We start from the raw sequence: 22,879 nt of genomic DNA on the forward strand, positions 1-22,879 counted from the left end.
AAATTTATAATTTACTATGAAATCAAAGCTTTGATTAAGCAAAGATCTTACGTTTGAAAATTTTTTGTCCCTTCTATCGGGAAATTGCATTCCTATGGTTCAGAATAAAAAAACAATTGCACTGGTTCATCCACATAGGACTGCAATTTTCCAACAAAAAGAAAGAAGCAATCTGGGCAAATTTAGAACATGCAATGCTGCGGTAATCACTGGTGGGGTGGGGGTGGGGGTAGGGGTGGGGGTGGGGATGGGGGTAGGGCTTCTCGTATACAATCTGTCAAAAACTCCACATAAGGAAGCACCGAATTCTGTTATTTCTGACAAAACAAACCAAACGGGACAAGGATGTTTTATTTGTTGGATATTACATATTTTGGTAGAAAATAAAAATAAAAATGTTGAGGATTGAATTGAATATGAGATATATGAACTCTAATTACAAAGGTGAAATTTGAACAGAGAACAGAGGATCTCTTACATTCTAGGACGGTAGCAATGACTATTAACTCCTGGAAAGTAGAAGTTGATGGAGGATTCTTTCAAACAGAATATAGTCAGATGAAACCCTCAAGTGGAAAGTTTTGGAGAACTTGATGTCAAAGATTAGACCAATCAATTTGAGCCAAGGGCCTTTTCCATTTCTCTTTTCCGATACTACTTCTATAGTCAGAGATGTGTCACTGCCCATCACCAATTTACTGTGAGTTTAAAGACCATAAAGGCTTCCAGGGAAACCAAGTGTGCCCCCTGAGAAGATGATACACAGAAATACTTGCTAGGCTAAACAAGTTAGGATTCATATTCATACACTCATGCAGTGGTTTCTTCAATACTATACATAAATATGGGACTACAGGAGGAGTTCCCACCTGACGTGATCTAAGTGTTGAGCCAATAGTTCAGTATGTTCAATCAAATGAAACTCCCAACATCAAATTAATTGAATGGAGAACTCAAGAACTCTTATGGAATACCAAAGAAGTCTCACCAAAATGATTGGAATCAAAATTAAGCAGAAGAGGATGAACCAACCTGTGCTCCATCTAATGAAAAATTTGGGGCCAGGCTTCCACTAGAACTCTGCATTTCCATGTGTTGATAGTGGTCTCTGAGGGGACTAATTCTCATATCTTTGCCATAGATGCTAGGATCTGAGATCACTTCTGGAATAATATCTTGTCCTTCAAGCATTCTTAGCACTGCTGACATGGTAGGCCTAAGTTTAGAAGAAGCATTGGTACATAGGAGAGCTACTTTAATCATTGTTTCTGCCTCTTTCTTATTAAATTCAGTCCCCAAGTTTGGATCTACCAATTCCATCAAGCTTCCCTGTTGTTTCAAAACAAAAGCCTGCACCGAAAATCAATGCAAAAATGTAAAGTGACAATAAAGATTCTGATGAAAGACTCGAACCCTGATGTTCTCATCTAAATTACCCAATCAAGAAGGCAAGTGCATGTGGTGTCTGGCGTGTAATTTGAGTTGTTCTTCCCACTAACAATTTCTAGTGTGACCACCCCAAAGCTGTAAACATCTGCTTTGTCTGTTAGATAACCCCATAGTGCGTACTCTGGAGCCATATATCCACTGAAACAAAGTAGTGTTTTAAATTAGTACCTTGAAATCATTTGGCACAATCATGGGAAGCTCTAGAGATAATAACTCACATGGTTCCAGCAATTCGGGTGCTAATGTGGGTGTTCTCCCCTTCATTGAGCTTAGCTAATCCAAAATCTGATATTTTAGCATTTAGATTCTCATCAAGGAGTACATTTGTAGCTTTGATGTCCCTATGAACTATCATGATTCTTGATTCTTCATGGAGAAATGTGAGACCCCTGGCTATCCCAACACATATCTTGTACCTCGTTGCCCAATCCAATTTCAAAGCACTTCTTTCTGCACATTCATTAATTCATAAAAGAAATTTAGAAATTCAGAAACTTTATGTTAGTGAAAATACAAAAACACTGTTTCTAGTCAAGAAGCAAAGGCCACCATTTTTACCAAAAAGAGCACGTGCAAGAGAATTATTTTCCATGTACTCATAGACAAGCAGCAATTGATTTCCTTCAATACAACACCCATAAAGCTTTACGAGATTGGGGTGATGCAAGCATGAAATGATGCCTATCTCATTCACAAATTCACGGTTCCCTTGCCTTGATTTAGAAGAGAGCTGCTTCACAGCAATAACAGTGCCATCTGATAGTTGACCCTGCACTCAAATTTGATAATCAAAATAACGGTTGGCTAGATAGAAATACATCAATGGAACATGCATTACCAAATGAGAAGTCTAGCAATCAATTAGGATATCCTTTTTATTGAAAAATCTGTCAGCTTGTGGCAGATTTCCGAAGATTCTTCTAGGGCTGGCAGATTTATGAAGATTCTTCCAGCTCATATGAGTTGTAGCAACTGTACGATTGTATACAGGATTTCCTAATATTCTTTCCTTTCCTAGCATTCTTCACTTATTTATCCTTGATAGCATCTTTGATAACGTAATTATAGGCATTATTTTCTAGGCTATTTTTAGACACTTATTGTGCATATATTCATGTATTCCTATGCAATAAACAAGGCAGAAAGTATTCTCACAAATGCTTCTAGTTCTGAATGATAACACTTTTTATTTTTGTTCTATTAAACAGTTGAGGAATTCAGTGCAGCACTGTTAGGCAGAATACCTTGTATACGGATCCAAAACCCCCTTCTCCAATCTTGTTCGCATAATCGAAGTTGTTGGTGGCAGCTTTTATTTGTCTCAAAGTGAAGGAACCGGTTTGCAGATCTAGCCCTCTAAGTTCTGCCAATGACACAGTTAGAATTAAGGGGGTATCTAGCATCCATACAAATGGTGTAAAGATATGATAGAGCAACATATGTGTGCAAATAAAATCAACATGCAATCATGCAAATAATTTACCCCACACCTTTTTCCATCATGTTTTTGCCCCCAAAATAGTACTTCCAACAAAGAACACCTAGTACGAAGAGAATAAGGCATGATACAGAAGTGGCAACTCCAACAATTGTGACTTTTTTGCTCCCCTTTCCAAGTTCTGAGAATGGATAACATTATATATCCAAAATAAGGTCAAAGAATCAAAAAAGTCAATACTAATGCCAAATAAAACCATGCACTACGAATCAGTTCCCCTAATTCTCACCTCCACAATGAGATCTTGAACCTGAAAACGACAAACCAAACAACCACAGCTATCAGATGAAAATGTAAATCTGAGGTAACCCAGAAGAAGAAATAAACAAATCCATATTCATTAGATTAGGTTAAAAATTCAAAATGATTTATGAATGTCACCTTACTGATCTGGACAAGTATTACAGCTCATAAAGAGGACATCCCACTTAAACAAGGCAATGAAAGCGGAAATTCCCTTTTTTTTTTTTTCTTTCTTTTGCTAAAAACAAAATAATTCATTAATAAATGAATCAGCCAATATGGTGTAGATTGCTTTGACTGGCAGGAATTGATTGGGTTCCACCCAAAAAGGGGAGGAAATGCTGATTACATTGTTAAGATGTTTTGGGGGACTTCCATCAAGCAGGACTCTTTGGCGCATTGCCAACCTTGCTTTGATTTGGAGCAATTGCTGGAAAAGGAATGCAAGGATTTTTTAGGATAGGTGGATGACTCTAGAAGCAGTTTGGGACTTGTTTTATTTCTCTTCTTCACTAAGGGCTTCTAGTAGTGAAACTTTTGCAGGTATTCCTTTCAGCCTCATTCTGCTTGATTGGAAGGGTTGATTAAAGATCATTGTAGCAGTGTTAAAGGCATTCTCTAAACCTGCAGGTCGGGGTTTGGCCATTGAGGAAGAAATTCTAGCCCTTTTGGAAGGGTTGGCACAAGCCAAAGCTTTGGGTTTCTGCAATTTTCTAGTAGAAGGAGATGCCACTAGTGTCATATCATGGGCAACTAGGAAAGAAAGAGGCCCATGGAAGTTTGACGGGCGGTTGCGCCAAATTATTGACATTTCTTCAGAGTTAGGATGTTCTTTCTCTTAGGCTCCTCAGTTAGGCAAACATCCAACAATGAATTAGCAAAACATGGAGCTAGATGTATGATTTCTTTTGTAGGAGATTTTATACTATGTAAATTATAGTTAGATACGATCTTTTGAACTAGTGTACACTAACCAGCCTTTTTTATCCTTGTATAAAGGATTGTGTACTTCTTGGAAGGAGGTCTCATCCTTCTTGGTACTTAATATTTCAATGGAATGAAATTGTTGTTTCTTATCAAAATAAACAAACAAAAAAATCAGCCAATACAAGGAAGGATGACCTATCCTTCAAAGCGCCCAACAAGAAACATGCAAGAAAGAAAACTAAAAGCCAAAGAGATAGTATCTGAAGAAACCCTGAAAAGAAGAAGAATTGACTGAATTGAATTTCATTGATGTCAATTAATGTATTTATACAAGAAGTAAACTTTGGTTACACGTTAGTCTCTCCTATGATTAAGCTATCACCAATCAATCTAACTACAATCTAGGAATACAAAGGGGAAACTGTTATATACAGAATATATCTTCTTTATATAGAAGATTTGCTAAATTAATTTCATAACACTCCCCCTCAAGTTGGAGAGTGGATATCCTATACTCCCAACTTGCGAATCATAGGAGTAAAGACTTCTTTTCCCAAAGCTTTAGTCAAGACATTTGCCAATTGATGTGTAGAGTTCACGAACCTTGTAGTAACGGATCCATTTTGAATCTTATCTCGGATGTAATGACAATCCATTTCAATGTGTCTGGTCCGCTCATGAAAGACTGGGTTTGCTGCAATATGCAATGCAGCTTTGTTATCACAATATAACAATGCAGGCTCTCGATGCAATACTCCCAAATCTCTGAGAAGGCATCTCAGCCAAGTTAACTCACATCAAGCACTTGTCATAGCACGATATTCTGCTTCAGCTGAAGAAAGCGACACTGTTTTCTGACGTTTAGATCTCCATGAGACTAATGAGGGGCAAGGAAGACACAATAACCTATGGTTGACCTTCTAGTGATAGGACATCCTGCCCAATCTGAATCACAATAGGCTCGCAACCTGAAATCACTGTTTGAGGAGAAGAACAATCCTTGCCCAAGTGCATTTTTGAGATAACGCACAACACTAAGTGCTGCCTCCATATGAAGCTTACGAGGCTGATGCATAAACCTGCTTAATACATGCACAAAATATGTAATATCCGACCTTGAGACAGTAAGATATATCAATCTACCAACCAACCTCCTATAATGACCCGGATCCTCGAGTAAATCACTTTTATCAAACAATTTCAAACCTCGCTCCATAGGAGTATCAATAGGTGCAACACTTAACAATCCCGCATCCTTAATGATTTCTAAAGCATACTTATGTTGGGAAATAAAAATCCCATTCTTAGAAGAAGATACTTCAATGCCAAGGAAATACTTCAGATCACCAAGATCCTTAAGACGAAATTGACTATGCAGGAATTTCTTAATTGCAGCAATACTCACAGAATCATTTCCAGTAATCAAAATATCATCAACATATATCAAGAGGGCAATGAAGGACTTGCCTTGTATTTTGGTGAATAAAGAGTAGTCAGCTCGAGATTGAACATACCCTGCAGCTCGAATAGCTTCTGAGAATTTTGAGAACCACTGTCGAGATGCTTGCTTCAAGCCATACAGTGACTTATGTAATCGACACACCAAGTTTTCCTCCCCCTGTCTCCGAAGCCCTGGCGGCGGTGACATGTAAATCTCTTCATGAAGATCGTCGTGAAGGAAGACGTTATCAACATATAATTGGTGAAGTGACCACCTTCAAGCAGCAGCTAAGGCAAGGAGACAACGAATTGTGATGATTTTGGCAGTGGGAAAGAAGGTATCCTGATAATCGACACCCTCCAATTGTGTAAATCCCTTAGCAACTAATCGTGTTTTGTATCTCTCAATTGATCCATCGGAACAATGTTTAATCTTATAGACCCACCGACAACCTATCGACGTCTTCCCTGTTGGAAGAGATGTGAGAGTCCAAGTACCATTGGCTTAGAGAGCCTGCAATTCGGACCGCATCGCCTCCTGCCATTCAGGATAAACAACGGCTTCAGAATAATTTCTGGGTTTTGTGACTTGACTAATCTGGGCAATAAAAGAGCAATGTGCAGGCTTGTAACAGTGATATGAAACATAATTGGCCAAAGGATAACGTGTACCTTTAGTCGGACCTGGAAGCAAGCAAGGAGATTGGTTGGAGCAAGCGTGCTTGATGTGAGAGCATACATAATCCTGTAGTTTCGCCAGTAGATTATGGGAGCGGTCGGAGCGACGAAGGGTCTCGGTTGGGGCTGGTTGTGGCGGGCCAGGGAGAGCTGGGGATGGGTCGGAGGGATTGGATGAAGATAGAAGCAAGGACGGTGATGAAGGAAGGGATGATGTAGTTGGCAAGAGTGTCTCGACAGACGGGGAAGGAGAAAGAGGCGTTGGGATTTCCAACAGAGGTGAAGGAGCATTCTTGGGGCAGCGAGTGTATGTTTTGAGGAGAATTGAAGTTGGATTTGTAGTGGGCTACTCATCATGGAGGGAGGGGAGATCAGAAATTGTGGATGAAGAGATGGGTGTGACGAAATGGAGTGTGTCTAAATTGGGTGCAACAGAAGAAGAGGGAGCAGAGTCTATGGTGGGAGGAGGGATAAGGCCAGAAGGATTAGTGACGTAAGAGGGAGTTGGGTCATGAATTGGAGCAGGAATTGGGCCTGAAGAGTAGCCCAAATTAGAAGTAGGAAGGACATACTCGAAGGAAGCATAAGAAAGTGATTTTCGTGAAAACGTACTTCCCTGCTGGTGAATATTTTTATGGTGGAGAGATTGAACAGGATAACCAATGAAGATACAGACGATGGAACGATGATCGAATTTGTGATGAGACATGGACATTGGCAGCATAAGCGAGACAACCAAACACACAGAGGTGAGAGTAAGTAGGTGGTTTCAAGTAAAGGCATTCGAATGGTGTTTTGAAGGAGAGAACAGGTGAAAGTAAGCGGTTGATGATATGGATGGCGGTGAGTGCACATTCTCCCCAAAATTGAGTAGGAAGTTGAGTTTGAAATTTCAAGGCTCGTGCAACTTGTAAAATGTGGCAGCATTTGCGTTCCACCACCCCATTTTGTTGGGGCATGTAAACATAAGAGTACTAGAAAAGAACACCATTATCTTTGAAAAAGGATTGGAGTGAAAGGAATTCTCCACCATTGTCACTTCAAAAATTGTTGATATGAGATGCAAATTGAGTGGAAACATAACTAAAGAAATGTTTTATAAGAGGTTGTGCTTCATCATTGTGTTTCATCAGAAAAATCCAAGTGAAGCGCGTGTAATCATCAACAATAGTAAGGAAATAATGTGCACCAGAAAGTGAAGAATGTTTATAACGACCCCAAATGTCGCAATGAATAAGATCAAATGGTTTTTCGGATGAAATTTCACTAGTACCAAAAGGTAAACGATGTTGTTTTGCCAAAGGACAAATAAAGCAATCATTATTAGACTGAATTGAAAATTTTAAAAAGTTTTTAGCAATGAAACTTAGATGAGAATGGGAAACATGCCCTAAACGGCTATACCAGAGATCGGTAGATGAAGTGGTGAGGTTGTAGGTTGGTTAACAGTTTGGTGATGAATGAGAATTGGTCTCGGGTTTTCTTTGTCGTTAACGCCGCTAGGTAATACAATCCCTCACGCTGCTTACCCAAACCAATCATCCTCCTCATAGCCAGATCCTACAAAACACACCAATGAGAGAAAAATGTTACTGAACAATTCAAGTCTCTTGTTAGACGACTAATTGACATTAAATCGACTTTGGATGTAGGTACACATAATACATCACGCAGATAATAAACAGAGTTTAGCGACAAGGACCCTTTGGCGACAATGTTAGCCTTTTCTCCACTAGGTAACAATACTAGAGGCAATGAAATATTTTTATCTTTACGCAAGAACAACTTTGGAGATGAAGAGATATGGTCTGTTGCGTCGCTGTCGATGATCCAGCAGTGTGAAGAAATTTTAAACAAACCTGGTTTTGCTATAGTTGCATTTGCCTAAGAACTTGTACCTCCATCTTTGTCATTCAGGAGTTGTTGAAGTTGTGCTTCTGAGATTCCAGTCAACACCAACTTCCCATCATCTTTGTTTGCACCATCAGAAACTTGATTAGCCACAGAAGTATTCTTGTGGCGGTTAAAATTGGAACATATTCTTGCCTTTAGGTGTCCTGGAGGATATCCGTGCAGCTGATAACACTTCTCGACAAAGTGTCCCATTTCCCCACAATAGGTGCACTAAGGTCACCCTCTGGAAGATCCTGAACGACATTTGTCTTTATCAAACCGTCGTGAATCTTGTGAACCGCTGTAGAAGATTTCTGAACGATTTGACCTTGCGTTCCCAACAAAGTTGTTCTTCATTTGATTGCTCCTTACGGCCATGACAAAGCTGGAGTTAGACTCTGCAGTTGTGTGTGTTGCACTAAGAAACCTCTGTTTTTCTTCTTGGCACATAGAGGAATATGCTTGACGGACAGAGGGAAGAGGATTTAGGAGAAGTATCTACCCACGAATCGCACTGTAGGATTCCTTCAACCCCATTAGAAATTGCATCAACCTTTGTTGATCCTGCTGTGTTCCGCTTGATGCATCATTGTACGAGGCCAGTTCATTCCACAAGCTCTTGAGTTTTGTGTAGCAAACCGAGATAGAAAGTTGCTCTTGTCGATGGTAGGCAATTTCTCGCTGGATCTCAAATATGCGAGGTGCATTGCTTTGAGAGAATCGCTCACGAAGATCTTCCCAAACCTCATGAGCGGTTGCATAATAGATTACAAAGTCTGAAATTTCAGGATTGAGAGTGTTGACGATCCAAGAATGCACCATATCATTGCGAGGTGACCAAGTTGCATAGTCATCAAGATGAGTTTCTTCTGAATGCGCCTTGATGGTGCCATTGACAAAACCCAATTTGTTCTTGGCATTTAAAGCCAAGGTCATGGCTCTGCACCAAGCTGAGTAGTTATCTCCATTCAGAGGTTTGGAAATCAAAACCAAACCTGGATGATCTGAGTGATGAGTGAAATAAGAATTTGAGATATCAGACTTTGATGCATCTAATGGAGGGACAGAGGAATCAACTTGTTTTTCTGTCTTTGATGAGTCTGGTTTTGATGTTTTAGAAGAGGTAGGATTCCTTTCATCAACCATGGTGGCCAAAGGATGAGAGATTGTTGCACGAGATGGTAGAGTGCGGCTACAATAGAGTCAGGATTTTAGTCCCTGCTCTGATACCATGAAAAGAAGAAGAATTGGCTTAATTGAATTTCATTGATGTCAATTGATGTATTTATACAGCAAGTAAACTTTGGTTACACGTTAGTCTCTCCTATAATTAAGCTATCACCAATCAATCTAACTACAATCTAGGAATACAAAGGGGAAACTGTTATATACAGAATATATCTTCTTTATATAGAAGATTTGCTAGATTAATTTCCTAACAAACCCCAACAAGGATCCCCTAGAGAAGATACATCTCAGGAAAGCATGAAACTCCAAACTCCAAACAAAATCCTGTAGCAAAAAGGCATCATGCAGAACCAAATGATCTGCTGCTTGGTTGGCCAATCTAGGATACAGGAGAAGGAACAACCAAATCCCTCAAGAAGTCTACAATTTTATGGAGCCACACATCCAATCTCCAAGGACCCTTCTTCCCTTGAGAAACCCAAGAGACAATAAGGAAAAGTCCACTTCAATGTCAAAGTTGTTCTGGCTAAACATTTTCAACTCAACCAAACTTTCAAGCAAGTCTAGGATCTCTGCCTCTATAGATAACCTGGAACCAGCTGGTCTAAAGAAGAATATAGCCAAGCTGTCATCATATATCTGGAAGCATCACCACTTCCCAACTACCATGGGGTTGGGACTGATACCTACAGAGAAATGTGGATGCGAACTGATTCCCATAAGCATTCTGAAGATTTATGCTTCTCCTCAGATATCTTGACATTTCTTTCCAACCAAATCACCATTAAGATAGCAAGCATACCACCCTTGCACAACACTCTGACCCTGAAAAAAATTTTCCAAGGCCCGCAAAGGAAATAATCATCATTATCAGCAAAGGAAATACCGGCCAACATGGACAAGCTGTGTCATGATCCAAAGCACCACAACAATGAAGGAAAAGGTGATATGTTCTGCCTCCAGAGAGAACACAAGGCGCCACACTGAGGGCTTTTAAAAGCCTCCTGATCTGAAGCAAATCATGGGTGTTAACCTTCCCATTACCCACCAACCATGCAAAGGGTTTGACTTCAGGTGAAACTTTGGAGTTCTGAATTAACTTAGGATAGATAAATATGACTTGAGATTCCTTCTTAGACAAGGAAAGAAAGGATTGCAAACAAAACAATCCTATGGAAACCAAGGTCTAGACTCAGGGAAAGATGAAGACAGTGGCAATGATGTAAAAAGATGATGAGAGAGGAAAAAGATGAGAACAAGTATTGTTAGCTTGTTATACATTGTGGATTCATATTCAAACAGCTCAAGCTTTTAGGAAAATCAGTAAGATAACATAGCATCATAGTTATAGTTAATTAAGGGTCTCAAGTTAAAGTTTTTTTTATTATTTATTTCCCTATCTATTTATTTGCAATTAATAACTGATAATTTCTCTCTCCATGTGAACAACTATGGAGTTATATTCCCAAGCTTTTAGGAAAGTTGATAGCTTAACAGGTAGTTTAGAACAATTTTTTATTTTTTTAGTGCATGCTTAAGGTATTAGGAGAGTTGGTAGCTTAACATGTACAATTGAGATTCTTTATTTTCTGGAACATTGTTCATTTGACATGCATTGTTGGCTCATTCGCTAACTTCAATTTATACAGAAAATTGGTATTCTAATACAACATATCACTTACATCAGCATGGTTTGACATTTGAATGTCTTTGATGGTTTTCCTTTTTATCCATCTAAATCAAGGGTAAAAATTTGAGGAAGGAACTTGGTTTTTACTAATCAGATAGCAATTTAACTTCCTAAAAATGGTATTGCAACCTTATTGCTGGAAGACACAATGTACTCTTTCTTAATTTTACACTCTCATATCATTTAGTTACTTTCTTCCAACGAAATCAAGTAAAAAAAAAAGAACTTTACGGAACCCAGATTAGATAACAACTTTAATTGGCTCTAATAACTTTGGCTCTCAAGATGAAAAATATTCAACTCTAAAAAATTAACATTAGAACAAAGAAATCAATTTCTAAAAATAATTTCACCTATGTTCCTTGCATGTAATTGTTAGGATGGAGCCTTGAAAAACATGATATGATGTAATAAAAAATGGATTTCATTAATATTTATATTATGATTCTAGTTCTCCTTTCACTATCCTATTTATCTATTATATATATTAAACATTCAATCCCGCATCACTTGCATTATACATGACTTGAGTGCATTATGAGTTGCACAAAAGAGTTAAATCACGGGTTCCTTGCAAGTTAATGATTCATTCATAACTTGTTCATAGATTTAGGTAATTTATCAAAGGTTGTAACGCACTACCTCCAAATTGTAAGGATGACATGTCTTAGTCATCAAAATGGGTAACATGGTGAGTGCACTAGTTTGTATGGTTACACATTGAACAAAATCTACGGTGAGTCATGAAATGGGCTATCAAGTAGTCATGATTTTAACAAGCTACTATATCGTATGAGTTCTCAACCTTAAAAGAATATTGAGTTAGTATTAAAGTCTTCAGTGGCTTTGATCTACGGGTGAGACACTAGATGATCATATAGTCTCTATGGAAAAGAATAAAAATATAAATTTTTATAAATATCAGTAGTGGAATATCATGGATATATCGAGATACATTGAGAAATATCGATAGAAATTTTAACAAAAAACATATATCTATCTAATTTGAATGTATTCAAATATATAAAAGAAACAATAATATATGTATGATTTTTAAAACTAATTATGATTTTATTCTCAAATTTATATTTATCTTATAGTTAATTAAGACATAAAAGAAATAAAGAAAGACTCATTAAAAAAATTACGATAATGGTTTTTATATTTTAATAATCAGTGAAATCCTTGAATTTAAGATAATTAAAATTAATTTATTATTAAAATTATATTTTGATATTTTTTTATTTTGTAGGAATGTATTAAAAAGTATATTCAGTTTTAGAATTTTCTTTTTCATTAGAGAAAAAAATTTGCTATATATATGATGTTAGCAAATATTTTTGTGAAAGGTCTAGCAGTTGAAGTGGTTAGGGCTATTTTTGCTAAACATGAGGTTTAGGGGCTCGAGTCCCAACAATGTTTTAAAAAAAATTTGGAGTTTGACCACTAGCTGACCAACAAAAAATTGAGACTTATCGAAAAAAACCCGAAAAATCGGGGGAAAATCCCAAAACACCAATGAAAAATCCCGAAATATTGGGAAAAGTTGGCAAAAATCAGCAAATTGGAACTATCTTATCATTGACAATTGATACCCAAAACTTTGGAGAAATATCTCCAATATTTCTTAAAATTTTCATCCTTGTCTATGAATCGAGTCACTATTGATTAAAACAAGTGACAATAGGTATTTTCAAAATGGGCACCATGATATCTCATGGATTTGAAACAGTGTGTTTCCTTAGTTGATTCTAAGGACATGTAATCATGAGATCTATGACCATACCTTAAATGGAATTTGATAGATGCTCTTAGAAAACTAGAATATGTTAATTGATCACATAATAAGAAGATCTAAGACTTAAAGATGGTAGAGGTACTCCTGAGAGATTGATAACATTCACTTTGTTAGATTACGAACACTAGTTTATGAGGAGCTTACATGCAATTGTTAGTAGGTCATGAACTCAAGTTTCTTATCTCAATCTAATATCATAGGATATTGAAGTGCAGTTGACTCTCTATAATGGAATGTTTATTCAACTTCAAAATTTGATTATTAAGGAGCCAATAGTTTCCTATGGGTTTCAATGGTTCTTACTCAAACTCAAATTCCTTGGTGGCACATTATTTGAGTGATAGTTGGGTTTTTTATTCATATGTATGCATCCTACATTTTGGTAAAATGCAAGGTTGTACAAAAGCTTCTAAATGATTTTTTTTATTGGGCTAATTAATTAATCGAAGTCTAATAAGGTTAATTAATTAATCAAGACCCAGTGGGTTAGATTAAGTGACCCAAGCACAAAATGGGTTCAAGACACTTAAGCCTATAGGCAAGCCCTTAAGGGTTTAAGGCATAAAAAGAAGTTGTCATTTAGTCTTATAGAAAGACCCTAACCTTCATCCCCATAGAAAGGATTCCACGATCCTCACATGCTAGGATCCAAGAGGGAGTCATCAGGTAAAAGATCGCAAGGTATTCAAGATTCATACCACCCTCTTCACCAACTGAAATTGATATGGAAACATCCAAATCATGGATAAAGTTTTTATTAAAAACAACTTCAATTGCCTAGATTCCTAGGATGATAGTAGCATGCACCCAAATGATCGAGGGCTTGAAATGGAGCAATGCAAAGATTCTAATAGTAATCATAACCATTTATTAATTTATTCATTTATTTTGATGGGGATCAACCCCTTGAAACTTATTTTCAACAAAATAAAATGAAAAGGGGGAAACTAGGTCCATTTTTGCTCAAAATTGGTATTTGATTATGGCATTTATCAATTCCCATTTTTGGATTTAGTTTAGTTTCCCTTGTTCTAGCATAAGTGAAACCTTGTTCTAGCAGAAGTTTTAAAATTTCAATAGGAATTGGAAACTAGGCCCACAGAAGTTTTATACTTGGTTAGGAAGTTTTCATTCGGAAGAAATTTCTTGGAAGTTTCTAATTTTGTAAGTGTTATTCAGTAACCTCTGCATTGATACGAAGCCTTAGTGAGCCTCTTAGGTTTATCTATCTGTTCTTCACTCTTCTTAATTTCACTTTCTTTGTTAATGCCTGTGCAGTTATAGAATCAACAAACTCCTGCCTCAACCCTAATGACAATACTATTCCAAAACTATACCTGTTGATCATAAATCCTAACCATGAAATAATGACACTAGCTTAGCACTGAAATGAGTTCCGTTGCCATTCATAAATATCAGCAAGTTTTTCCTATTGGTATTAACCCATAAAATACCTCAAAGAACCACAACAGATATAACCCTCATTACCTTAAAAACCAGAGCCCTAGGTAGCCCACTTTTATTTGGTTGTAGAAAACTACTTATAAGTGTTGTTTTTATCAGTTTCTAATGTTTCAACTTTGATGGTAAAAACTATCATTTCTTTACTTGATTTTGCATTAGCATTTTTTAGCTAATTTGTTGCATGAAAACCCAGCTACAGACTTCCCAGTATAAATTCCAAACAGCAAGACTAAGGAAAATTAAACATAAAAAAAGAACACACAATTATCAGCTGCAGCAATTGTACTAATTTTGAAAGGAGAGGCTCATGAATATTTAACTTACTGGGACATATAGAAATAGCAGATATTAGAGGACCATATCTTCCTCTCTTAGGGATACATGTTGTCCCTTTCCCAGCCCAATACAAGCGGATCTCTAGGGTATTGTTCGTCACAGTCACATTAGTTTGTTTAATGACTTCTTTACCAATTCCATTTGCTTCCTCCATGATATTGAAATCCTCCCACACCAACTTGCCCTGAAGTAAAATGTCCCAATCAATAATTCTCCTTAAATTAGATAAATATGTTCTTATGATATAGTAACTGGCTACCTGAATATAGATATTAAATATGCGTCTTCCAAGCTTGCTATATGCTTTCTCATCTGTAAATTCTATCTCCGCAAAATGGAGGCGTACATTGTAATCTCCATTTTTCAGACAAAATCCAAAATAGGTGAGGGAAAGGGGAGCTTTACGTGCTGTCATGTACAACACTGAGTGATTCATTGAGAGGACAGAGGAATTTGATTCAATATATTTATCTCCACCATCACTATCATCATCCATGAAGTCCCCTGTGCTGCTAAATCCCCAATTTGTACTGATAAAATTTCTTGATGCACTTCCTCCACCATCTTTATCTCCTTCATACTTGATGTTCCCAAAGTTATTTTTAATAATTTCATTAGCTCCACCGCAGTTTATATGCAATGAATCTCTAGCTGCCACATATAGAAGTATGATGTTAATATCAACAAAAAATACTAATACAATAATTATCATTATTATTATCCTAGTGCCAAATTCCAACTACCTAGGTTTAGCCAGATTGAAAGTGCATATGTAAACTACACAAAAATAAATAAATAAAAGCTAAGGGCAATTTTGATTTTATTTTAAGAAATATATTTCTGAACTCCCACAGGAATCTGGAAATTGAACTTTTTAATTTTTCTAAAATATGTCAATTTTTATAAAACAAAGAATGGAAATGAAAGTGCAAACTATTTTAAGATGTTTCTGGACAAGCTGTTTTAAGGTAAAATATTCTCTTTAAAAAAACAATCCAGATATAGGAAACTGGTTCCCTCAACACTTTTTATCCCACCATGATACACTAAGGTCAAACATACAGAAATTGACATCTCTCTCTCTCTCACACACACGCACACACACAACAAATGCATATTGCAAAATAAACCCATGGATTAGAAAAGGAATTTCAGTGCAGTTCATTATTTGTATGGAATAGTTATTCACTTTTTATCCCAAGTCCATACTTACGTTTTGTGCATCTGGATCTAGTTGAGCATGGAAGAAGTCCACTTCTATTAAACATAAGGATCAGAATATGTTAGCATTGTAAGTAGACAAACTACACAATATGGATTTGATGTTATCAAGCCATGCCACAAGAGTAGGATGATCTTGACTATGGAAAATATAGTTGATAGAGAGCAAGAATTGGCTTTGCAACATCCATACATTAGTTCAAGCTCAAAATTTGCCTCACTTGAGTTGGAAACCAAACAATTAACTTTACTATTCACTGGTTATATCTAGAACTTACGACAAATCTTAAAGAGAAGAAAAGAGTCTTACAAGTTGTACTTCTGAGATGAGCTTTGGTAGCGATTTATATTTCTAATTCACATGATGAAAAATCATGTCAGGGAAGTTAAGCAGTAACTATATTGAATGCTACACTTATGAATAAATCTACTTACTGAATTTCTTGGCAATCAACTGGCCAAGTAAAATTATTATAGGAAAGATCACTGTGAGAAGAAACAAAATGAATATCAGATTCCAGCCAATGGGAATAAATGGAATGCAGAAAAGTTAATGAGATTCGAAGACTAAATCAGTATGACATTCAAAATTAACATAACTAAAATATCTGTAAAAAAAAAAAGTACTTTCATAGAAGCTAATAGCAATTGATGTTTCTCTTTCAAGAAATGGACATATTTTTCTTTATATCTTAAATTTTAAAGATTCTTTTGCAACTTATCCAAAATTTGCTTTAAAGGATAGAAATTTTAAACAGGACTAAAAGGATGTTTCAGAGAATTACTTCCAATAAAAAACTAAAGATGATAGATTCTAAAGGGCCCAAGCAGAATCTGAAAGAGAACATATGAAACATATGGGATAAATGCACAGATTCCATCAAAACTAGAGGTATTAGTATAAAATCCCTTCCCTAACTATTCATGTTGAATTCTTAATTAAGGAGGCCAACCATGTGGAGGAGTGAAACGTCTGAGTTTGAGGAAGAGTGAAATAGTGTAAGAGATGCCAAGGAATAGGGAAGATGGGCAATGATCCCACATAGGAACATCATCCTATGGAGAACCTCAAATTTAGAAAGAATCTAGAGAATTCATGAGAGCAAGTTTCAGTTCCGTTTTCCATTTGTTATAAAATATTTATAAGAGCAAATTCTAAGTAAATTAAAAATTGATTTTCTAGTCTTAGTTGTAAAGTGAGAGTTTTTCCAAAAAAAATGTGAAAATAGCTTGCATGAGCAAGGTTAATAATGATAAAAATTCTGAAAAATTATTTTTAGTTTTACTAACATGAAAAGAACAAAATATGGCTTTCGGTTCTACTCCTCTCTTTGGGTCTCTTGTAATGTCGCTTTTAGAGGAGTTCCACTTAATGTTATTCAACTCAACTGGCTTTCGATTTGTGATTCAAAAGTTTGAGACAATTGGTGGACGCCTTTGTTTATAGTTTTTGTATATCTATTCTTACTTTGATCAAGATCCGTATTTTGAGGGAGGACCTCTTATCCTTCTCTTGTAACTTTATCATTATCATTATATATTTTGTTTCTAATTAAAAAGAAAAAAAAAAAAAAAAACAACAAAATCTGCCATTATCTCAATTTGAGAATTTAGGATAGCAAATCGATATATAAAGTAGACTTGAAGTTTTGCCGACTAAAAGAGCTATGTTTAAAAGGCTTCTACATAAGAAAATTTAACCGCAATTGCTATAACCTTTTCTTTAACTCACATTTCAAGTTCTATTTTAGATACTATGCTAAACCATGATCTTAGACCTTAAGGTGTGACAATTCTATTTTAGAGATTCTCTAGCTCTAGCTACTAAACCAAAACCCCTAAACGATATTGAAATGCTTAGAAATGCAAATAGGAAGAGTCTAGGACTGGTCAGAATGGGTCACCTTTATCCCAACCCTAGCCTTGTCACACAAGGACTCCTATTTCTAGACCAAATCCGAGGTGGGATCCATCCCTATTCGTCAGAACTAGTAGAATCTCATCCTTACTTGTTCCCATGTCAGATTCAATTCTAGATCAAGTTAGGCTAGACTAGATCAAGCCAATCTAATTATCAGTCCATGCCTTATTCTTAAGCACAACCTTCCATTTCTATCCAAACCAACAAATCTTAGCAATAGAAGCTTCAAGCTCTTGTACTCCCCTCTTTTAGAGAACTTCTTACTCACCACTTCATGTAACTAACAATTTTACTTTTACCAAAAGGCATGGGATTTCTGAGAGGATGGATGGTAAGTGGGCTTGAGGAGATGGATGGTTTCAAACGTTGATCACCTAAGTTTTGAATTTTTATACTTTTGTGGAAAATAAGAGTTGAAACTTAAGGAGTGTCGAATTTTGTGTTTTAAACCAATTGGCTCGATTGTTGATCAATCACATTAAAGGCAACGATTCATCCATTAGCTAGATTTTTCAATGTTGTTTAATCAATCGCAACTTTAAAAAAATTGCATTTTTCCAAACCAATCTAAGATGTTGGATGAATATTGAATCTCTACTATTTAAGCTCTTTTTCAAATTAGGGATTCACAATTGTGAAAGCTAGGTTGCCACCTTGAGCTTCAAGTTTGCCACATTAGGGGGTGTTTGGGGAAATTTTATGGGTTTTGAGTTAAAAAATCTCTTTTGAGTGAGAAAATTTCTTTCGAAATTGGTTACTTCAGTGCAGATTCCATCTTTACTCTCATATTTGTTATATTTTAGGGTAAAACACAACTATCTTCTTATGTGAATATCAAGCAGAGGCCAACATCGTGTTTGGAAGTAATTCTAAGGTGTGTCACATGAAGATGGTAAGATGAGTTTTTTAAGATGTTAGACAAGTGGTTCAATAGAGAATTGAAGGTTGTGGGCTATGTCCTTGTGTTCATTTGTCTTTCTATTCTCTTTCTTGAATGTAATGTATTTATAGTATACAATCTTTCTTTCCTTTCTTAATATGGGTCACATATATGATAGTTAGTTCAACCTAGCCTTGTATATATATTTCTCTATTGTAAGAAGTTAATCATATGAATGAGAATTAAGGTTTTCTCTCTCTCTCTTTCAACATGGTATCAAAGTCAAGGGAGAAAACTTTATTTTTTCTGGTTTACCCATGTAATTAATTTCGGGAATCTGTCCAGTGACTGTGTTTCATTCCGGTCACCTTTTCCATCTCCCAAAGCTTTCCAGTCAGCCATATTGTGGTCAAAAAACCCTCATCACCATCAACATTTTTCCGGCGATATTTTCCGGAGACTTTTTAAGCGACTTTTTTTTTCTGACAATATTTTCCGACACTGACCACATCATCAGGAGCGCAAAGAGGAGATTTGCAACTTTTCTCAAAGCACCGGAGCCAAAAAAAAAAAAAAATCGATCCATGCGCCTCCTACATGCCATTTTTTCTCCAGCGGCCCGAATCCCACACGCCGGCGCGTGGCCCACTTTCTGGTGCCGAGCTTCTACTAGCAAGCTCATTCGGCACCGTCTTACACTTCTAAGCCTCCGTCAGTCCTCTCCAAACCCTGCTTCTCCATTTTTTTTGGCATTTCAGCCTCCGCGAGTCTTCTTTCAACCTCCTCCGGCCTCTGACGGCAGCTCCCTTCCTTAGCCAAGACCTGTGTGTGCCTTGGGAAGGCCTCTTCTTCATCTCCAGTCACTTTTCTCCTTTGTTTGGGTCCCGACATACCAGGTTCTTCTTCTACAACTGTGATCCAACCTCTCTTTAGGGCTCTCTTCGATCCAAACGTGATTCAATCTCAGGTGAAGTGGATATGGCGACTAAAAATCCTATTTTTACATCCGTCATCTCTGGATCTCCTACTATCACATCGGAAAAATTGATTGGTAGTGAGAATTATCTCTCCTGGTCAGCGTCCGTGGAACTCTGGTTTATGGGACAAGGTTATGAGGATCATCTTGTTACACTTGAGGATGCTATACCTGATGTTGACAAAGTGTAATGGAAGAAAATCGATGCACAATTATGTAGCGTATTGTGGCAATCTGTTGATCCCAAGACTCGAGCTAAAGAATTATACACGAATGATATTCAACGATTTTATAAGGTGGTTTCTGATATTGTTCATGTGAGACAGCAGGACATAGATCTGTCTACTTATATTGGTCGGATTGTGTCTCTTAAGGAGGAGTTCTTAACTTTGATGCCCTTCACTAATGGTGCTGAAGCTCAACATATACAGACTAACAAGTTTTTTATGGTGTTAACCCTCATTGGCCTCCGTCCAGATCTTGAGTCTGTCCGAGATCAGATTCTTGCTAGTCCATCAGTACCATCATTGGATGATGTGTTCGCTAGTTTCTTACGCCTCTCCTCTACTCAGACTTTGTCGACTGATGGTCCTTCAAATTCATTTGTGTTAGCCTCCCAGACTAACTCTCGAGGAGGACGTAGTGGCAATTGGGGTCGAGGACAACGTCCTCAGTGCACCTATTGTAATAAGCTTGGTCACACTCGAGATCGTTGCTATCAGTTACATGGACGGCATTCTCGCACTGCCCACATTGCTCAGTCATTTGATCCTCTGCTATCTCGACCTGAATCCGCTGAGAGCTCCACATCTCAGAGTACCACCCTTACTGGTAGTGATTATAATGCCTATCTTCGATATCAGGCAGCCACATCAGCTTCTGTTGCTTTTGTTGCCCAGACCGATAATGTCTTTGTCTGCTTTACTCAGTCTCCCTCTCTTGGCCCATGGATTCTAGATTCTAGAGCATCTGATCATATCTCTGGTAATAAACACATTTTCTCCTCTATTACTACTACCTCTGCCTTACCTACTGTTATTTTAGCTAATGGTTCCCAAACAATGGCTAAATGTATTGGTTTGACTCATCTTCTCCCTTCCCTACCTCTCCATTTTGTCCTTTATGCCCCCGAGTGTCCTTTTAATCTTATTTTCATCAGCAAAATAACTCGCACTCTTAACTGTTCTATCACTTTTTCTGATAAATCTGTGATCTTGCAGGACCGGAGTACGGGGAAAACGATTGGCATAGGGCGTGAGTCTCAAGGCCTCTATCACCTCACATCACCTTCATCTCCTGCAGCTTGCATTTCCACCGATGCTCCTCTTCTTATTCACAGTCGTCTGGGTCATCTTAGTTTCTCCAAGTTCCAGAATATGGTCCCTCGTTTTTCCACTTTGTTGTCGCTTGCGTGTGAGTCGTGTCCGCTTGGGAAACATACTCATATCTCGTTCCCAAAGCATTTGAATAATCGGGCAAAGTCTCCTTTTGAACTTGTCCACACTGATGTTTGGGGTCCATGTCGGACCGCATCTACTTTAGGATTTCAGTATTTTGTCACTTTCATTGATGACTATTCAAGATATACTTGGTTATTTTTAATGAAAAATCGAGCTGAGTTATTCTCTATTTTCCAGAAATTTTATGCTGAAATCCAAACACAATTCAATGTTTCTATTCGAGTGTTACGCAGTGACAATGCTCGGGAATATTTTTCTACACCTTTTACTTCTTTTATATCCCAACATGGGATCCTCCATTAGTCATCTTGTGCTCATACTCCTCAACAAAATGGGATTGTTGAATGTAAAAATCGACATCTTGTTGAGACAGCCCGTACCCTCCTTCTCCATAGTCATGTTCATTTTCGTTTTTGGGGGGATGCTGTTCTTACAGCCTGTCACTTGATTAATCGTATGCCCTCATCTATATTACATGACCAAATCCCTCATTCCCTCATTTTTCCTACCCAACCTCTTTATTTTCTTCCTCCTCGTGTCTTTGGTTGTACTTGTTTTGTTCATACTCTCACACCTGGACAGGACAAGCTCTCCGCCAAGGCTACAAAATGCATCTTCTTGGGATACTCTTGACTTCAGAAGGGCTATCGTTGTTATTCCCCTCATACTCATCGTTATTTTCTCTCATCTAATGTCACCTTCTTTGAGGACTCTCCATTCTTCTCATCCTCTGAATCTCTTCCCATTTCTGAAGTATTGCCACTTCCCTATATATCCCCCCCTTCAGATGCGCTCTCTCGTCCTCTTCAGGTTTATCATCGTTGACATCGTGTTGTTGCTCCTCCTCTCTCTTCAGCTGAGGTACCTGATGACTCACCTCCCGTCCCACCGATTTCTCCTACCCCGGCCCTGTCATCTACTGACCATTTGTTTATTGCTCTTCGGAAAGGTAATCAATCTACTCGTAATCCTCATCCTATTTATAATTTTTTGAGCTACCATCGATTATCTTCATCCTATTCTGCCTTTATCTCTACTTTATCCTCTGTTTCTCTTCCTAAGAGCACTAGTGCGGTACTTTCTCATCCTGGATGGCAACAAGCAATGGTTGATGAAATGGTTGCTCTGCACTCCAATGGCACATGGGATCTTGTTTCTTTACCTCCTGGTAAATCTACAGTTGGATGTCGTTGGGTTTACACTATTAAAGTTGGTTCTGATGGTCAGGTTGATCGCCTTAAGGCCCACTTGGTTGCTAAAGGTTATACTCAGATTTATGGTTGTGACTATGGTGACACCTTCTCTCCTGTTGCCAAGATTGCTTCTATTTGCTTATTTCTTTCCATGGCAGCTATGTGTCATTGGCCTTTTTATCAGTTGGATATTAAGAATGCTTTCCTTCATGGTGAACTTCTCGAGGAAGTGTATATGGAGCAACCACCTGGTTTTCTTGCTCAGGAGGAGTCTGGTTTAGTGTGCAAGTTATGTCGCTCTCTGTATGGCTTGAAACAGTCTCCTCGGGCATGGTTTGGGCGTTTTAGTTCAGTTGTTCAAGAGTTTGGAATGCTTTGGAGTGAAGCAGATCATTCAGTTTTCTATCATCATAACTCTTCGAGCAAGTGCATCTATTTGGTAGTTTATGTGGATGACATTGTCATTACAGGCAGTGATCAGGAGGGCATCCAAAGACTAAAGCAACACCTTTTCAACCACTTTCAAACCAAAGACTTGGGCAAACTCAAGTACTTTCTGGGACTTGAAATAGCTCAATCCAGTTTAGGTATGGTTATGTCATAAAGGAAGTATGTCTTAGACAT

At 37.5% G+C, this 22,879-nt stretch overlaps 1 protein-coding gene across 2 annotated transcripts in view; it reads right to left on the minus strand.

Annotated features, from left to right (window-relative positions):
- Positions 1 to 291: 291 nt before the first annotated feature.
- Positions 292 to 22,879, minus strand: part of LOC117923317 (probable LRR receptor-like serine/threonine-protein kinase At1g29720) — a 40,229-nt gene continuing 17,641 nt past the window's right edge. The window contains exons 14-26 of one of the 2 annotated variants that reach the window (XM_034841569.1): positions 16,261 to 16,311; positions 16,136 to 16,177; positions 15,818 to 15,861; positions 14,864 to 15,255; positions 14,593 to 14,788; positions 3,177 to 3,197; positions 2,940 to 3,068; positions 2,694 to 2,812; positions 2,008 to 2,218; positions 1,668 to 1,899; positions 1,437 to 1,587; positions 1,033 to 1,350; positions 292 to 680 (exon numbers count right to left, since the gene is read on the minus strand). In XM_034841569.1, the coding sequence (XP_034697460.1) occupies positions 678 to 680; positions 1,033 to 1,350; positions 1,437 to 1,587; positions 1,668 to 1,899; positions 2,008 to 2,218; positions 2,694 to 2,812; positions 2,940 to 3,068; positions 3,177 to 3,197; positions 14,593 to 14,788; positions 14,864 to 15,255; positions 15,818 to 15,861; positions 16,136 to 16,177; positions 16,261 to 16,311 (1,909 nt within the window). In that variant the 3' untranslated portion in view covers positions 292 to 677. Of the gene's footprint in view, positions 1,351 to 1,436; positions 1,588 to 1,667; positions 1,900 to 2,007; positions 2,219 to 2,693; positions 2,813 to 2,939; positions 3,069 to 3,176; positions 3,198 to 14,592; positions 14,789 to 14,863; positions 15,256 to 15,817; positions 15,862 to 16,135; positions 16,178 to 16,260; positions 16,312 to 22,879 lie in introns of both variants that reach the window. The other variant, XM_034841568.1, reaches the window with a different exon arrangement.

This window comes from Vitis riparia, chromosome 10, assembly GCF_004353265.1.
Source record: "Vitis riparia cultivar Riparia Gloire de Montpellier isolate 1030 chromosome 10, EGFV_Vit.rip_1.0, whole genome shotgun sequence".
Lineage (NCBI taxonomy): Eukaryota > Viridiplantae > Streptophyta > Magnoliopsida > Vitales > Vitaceae > Vitis > Vitis riparia.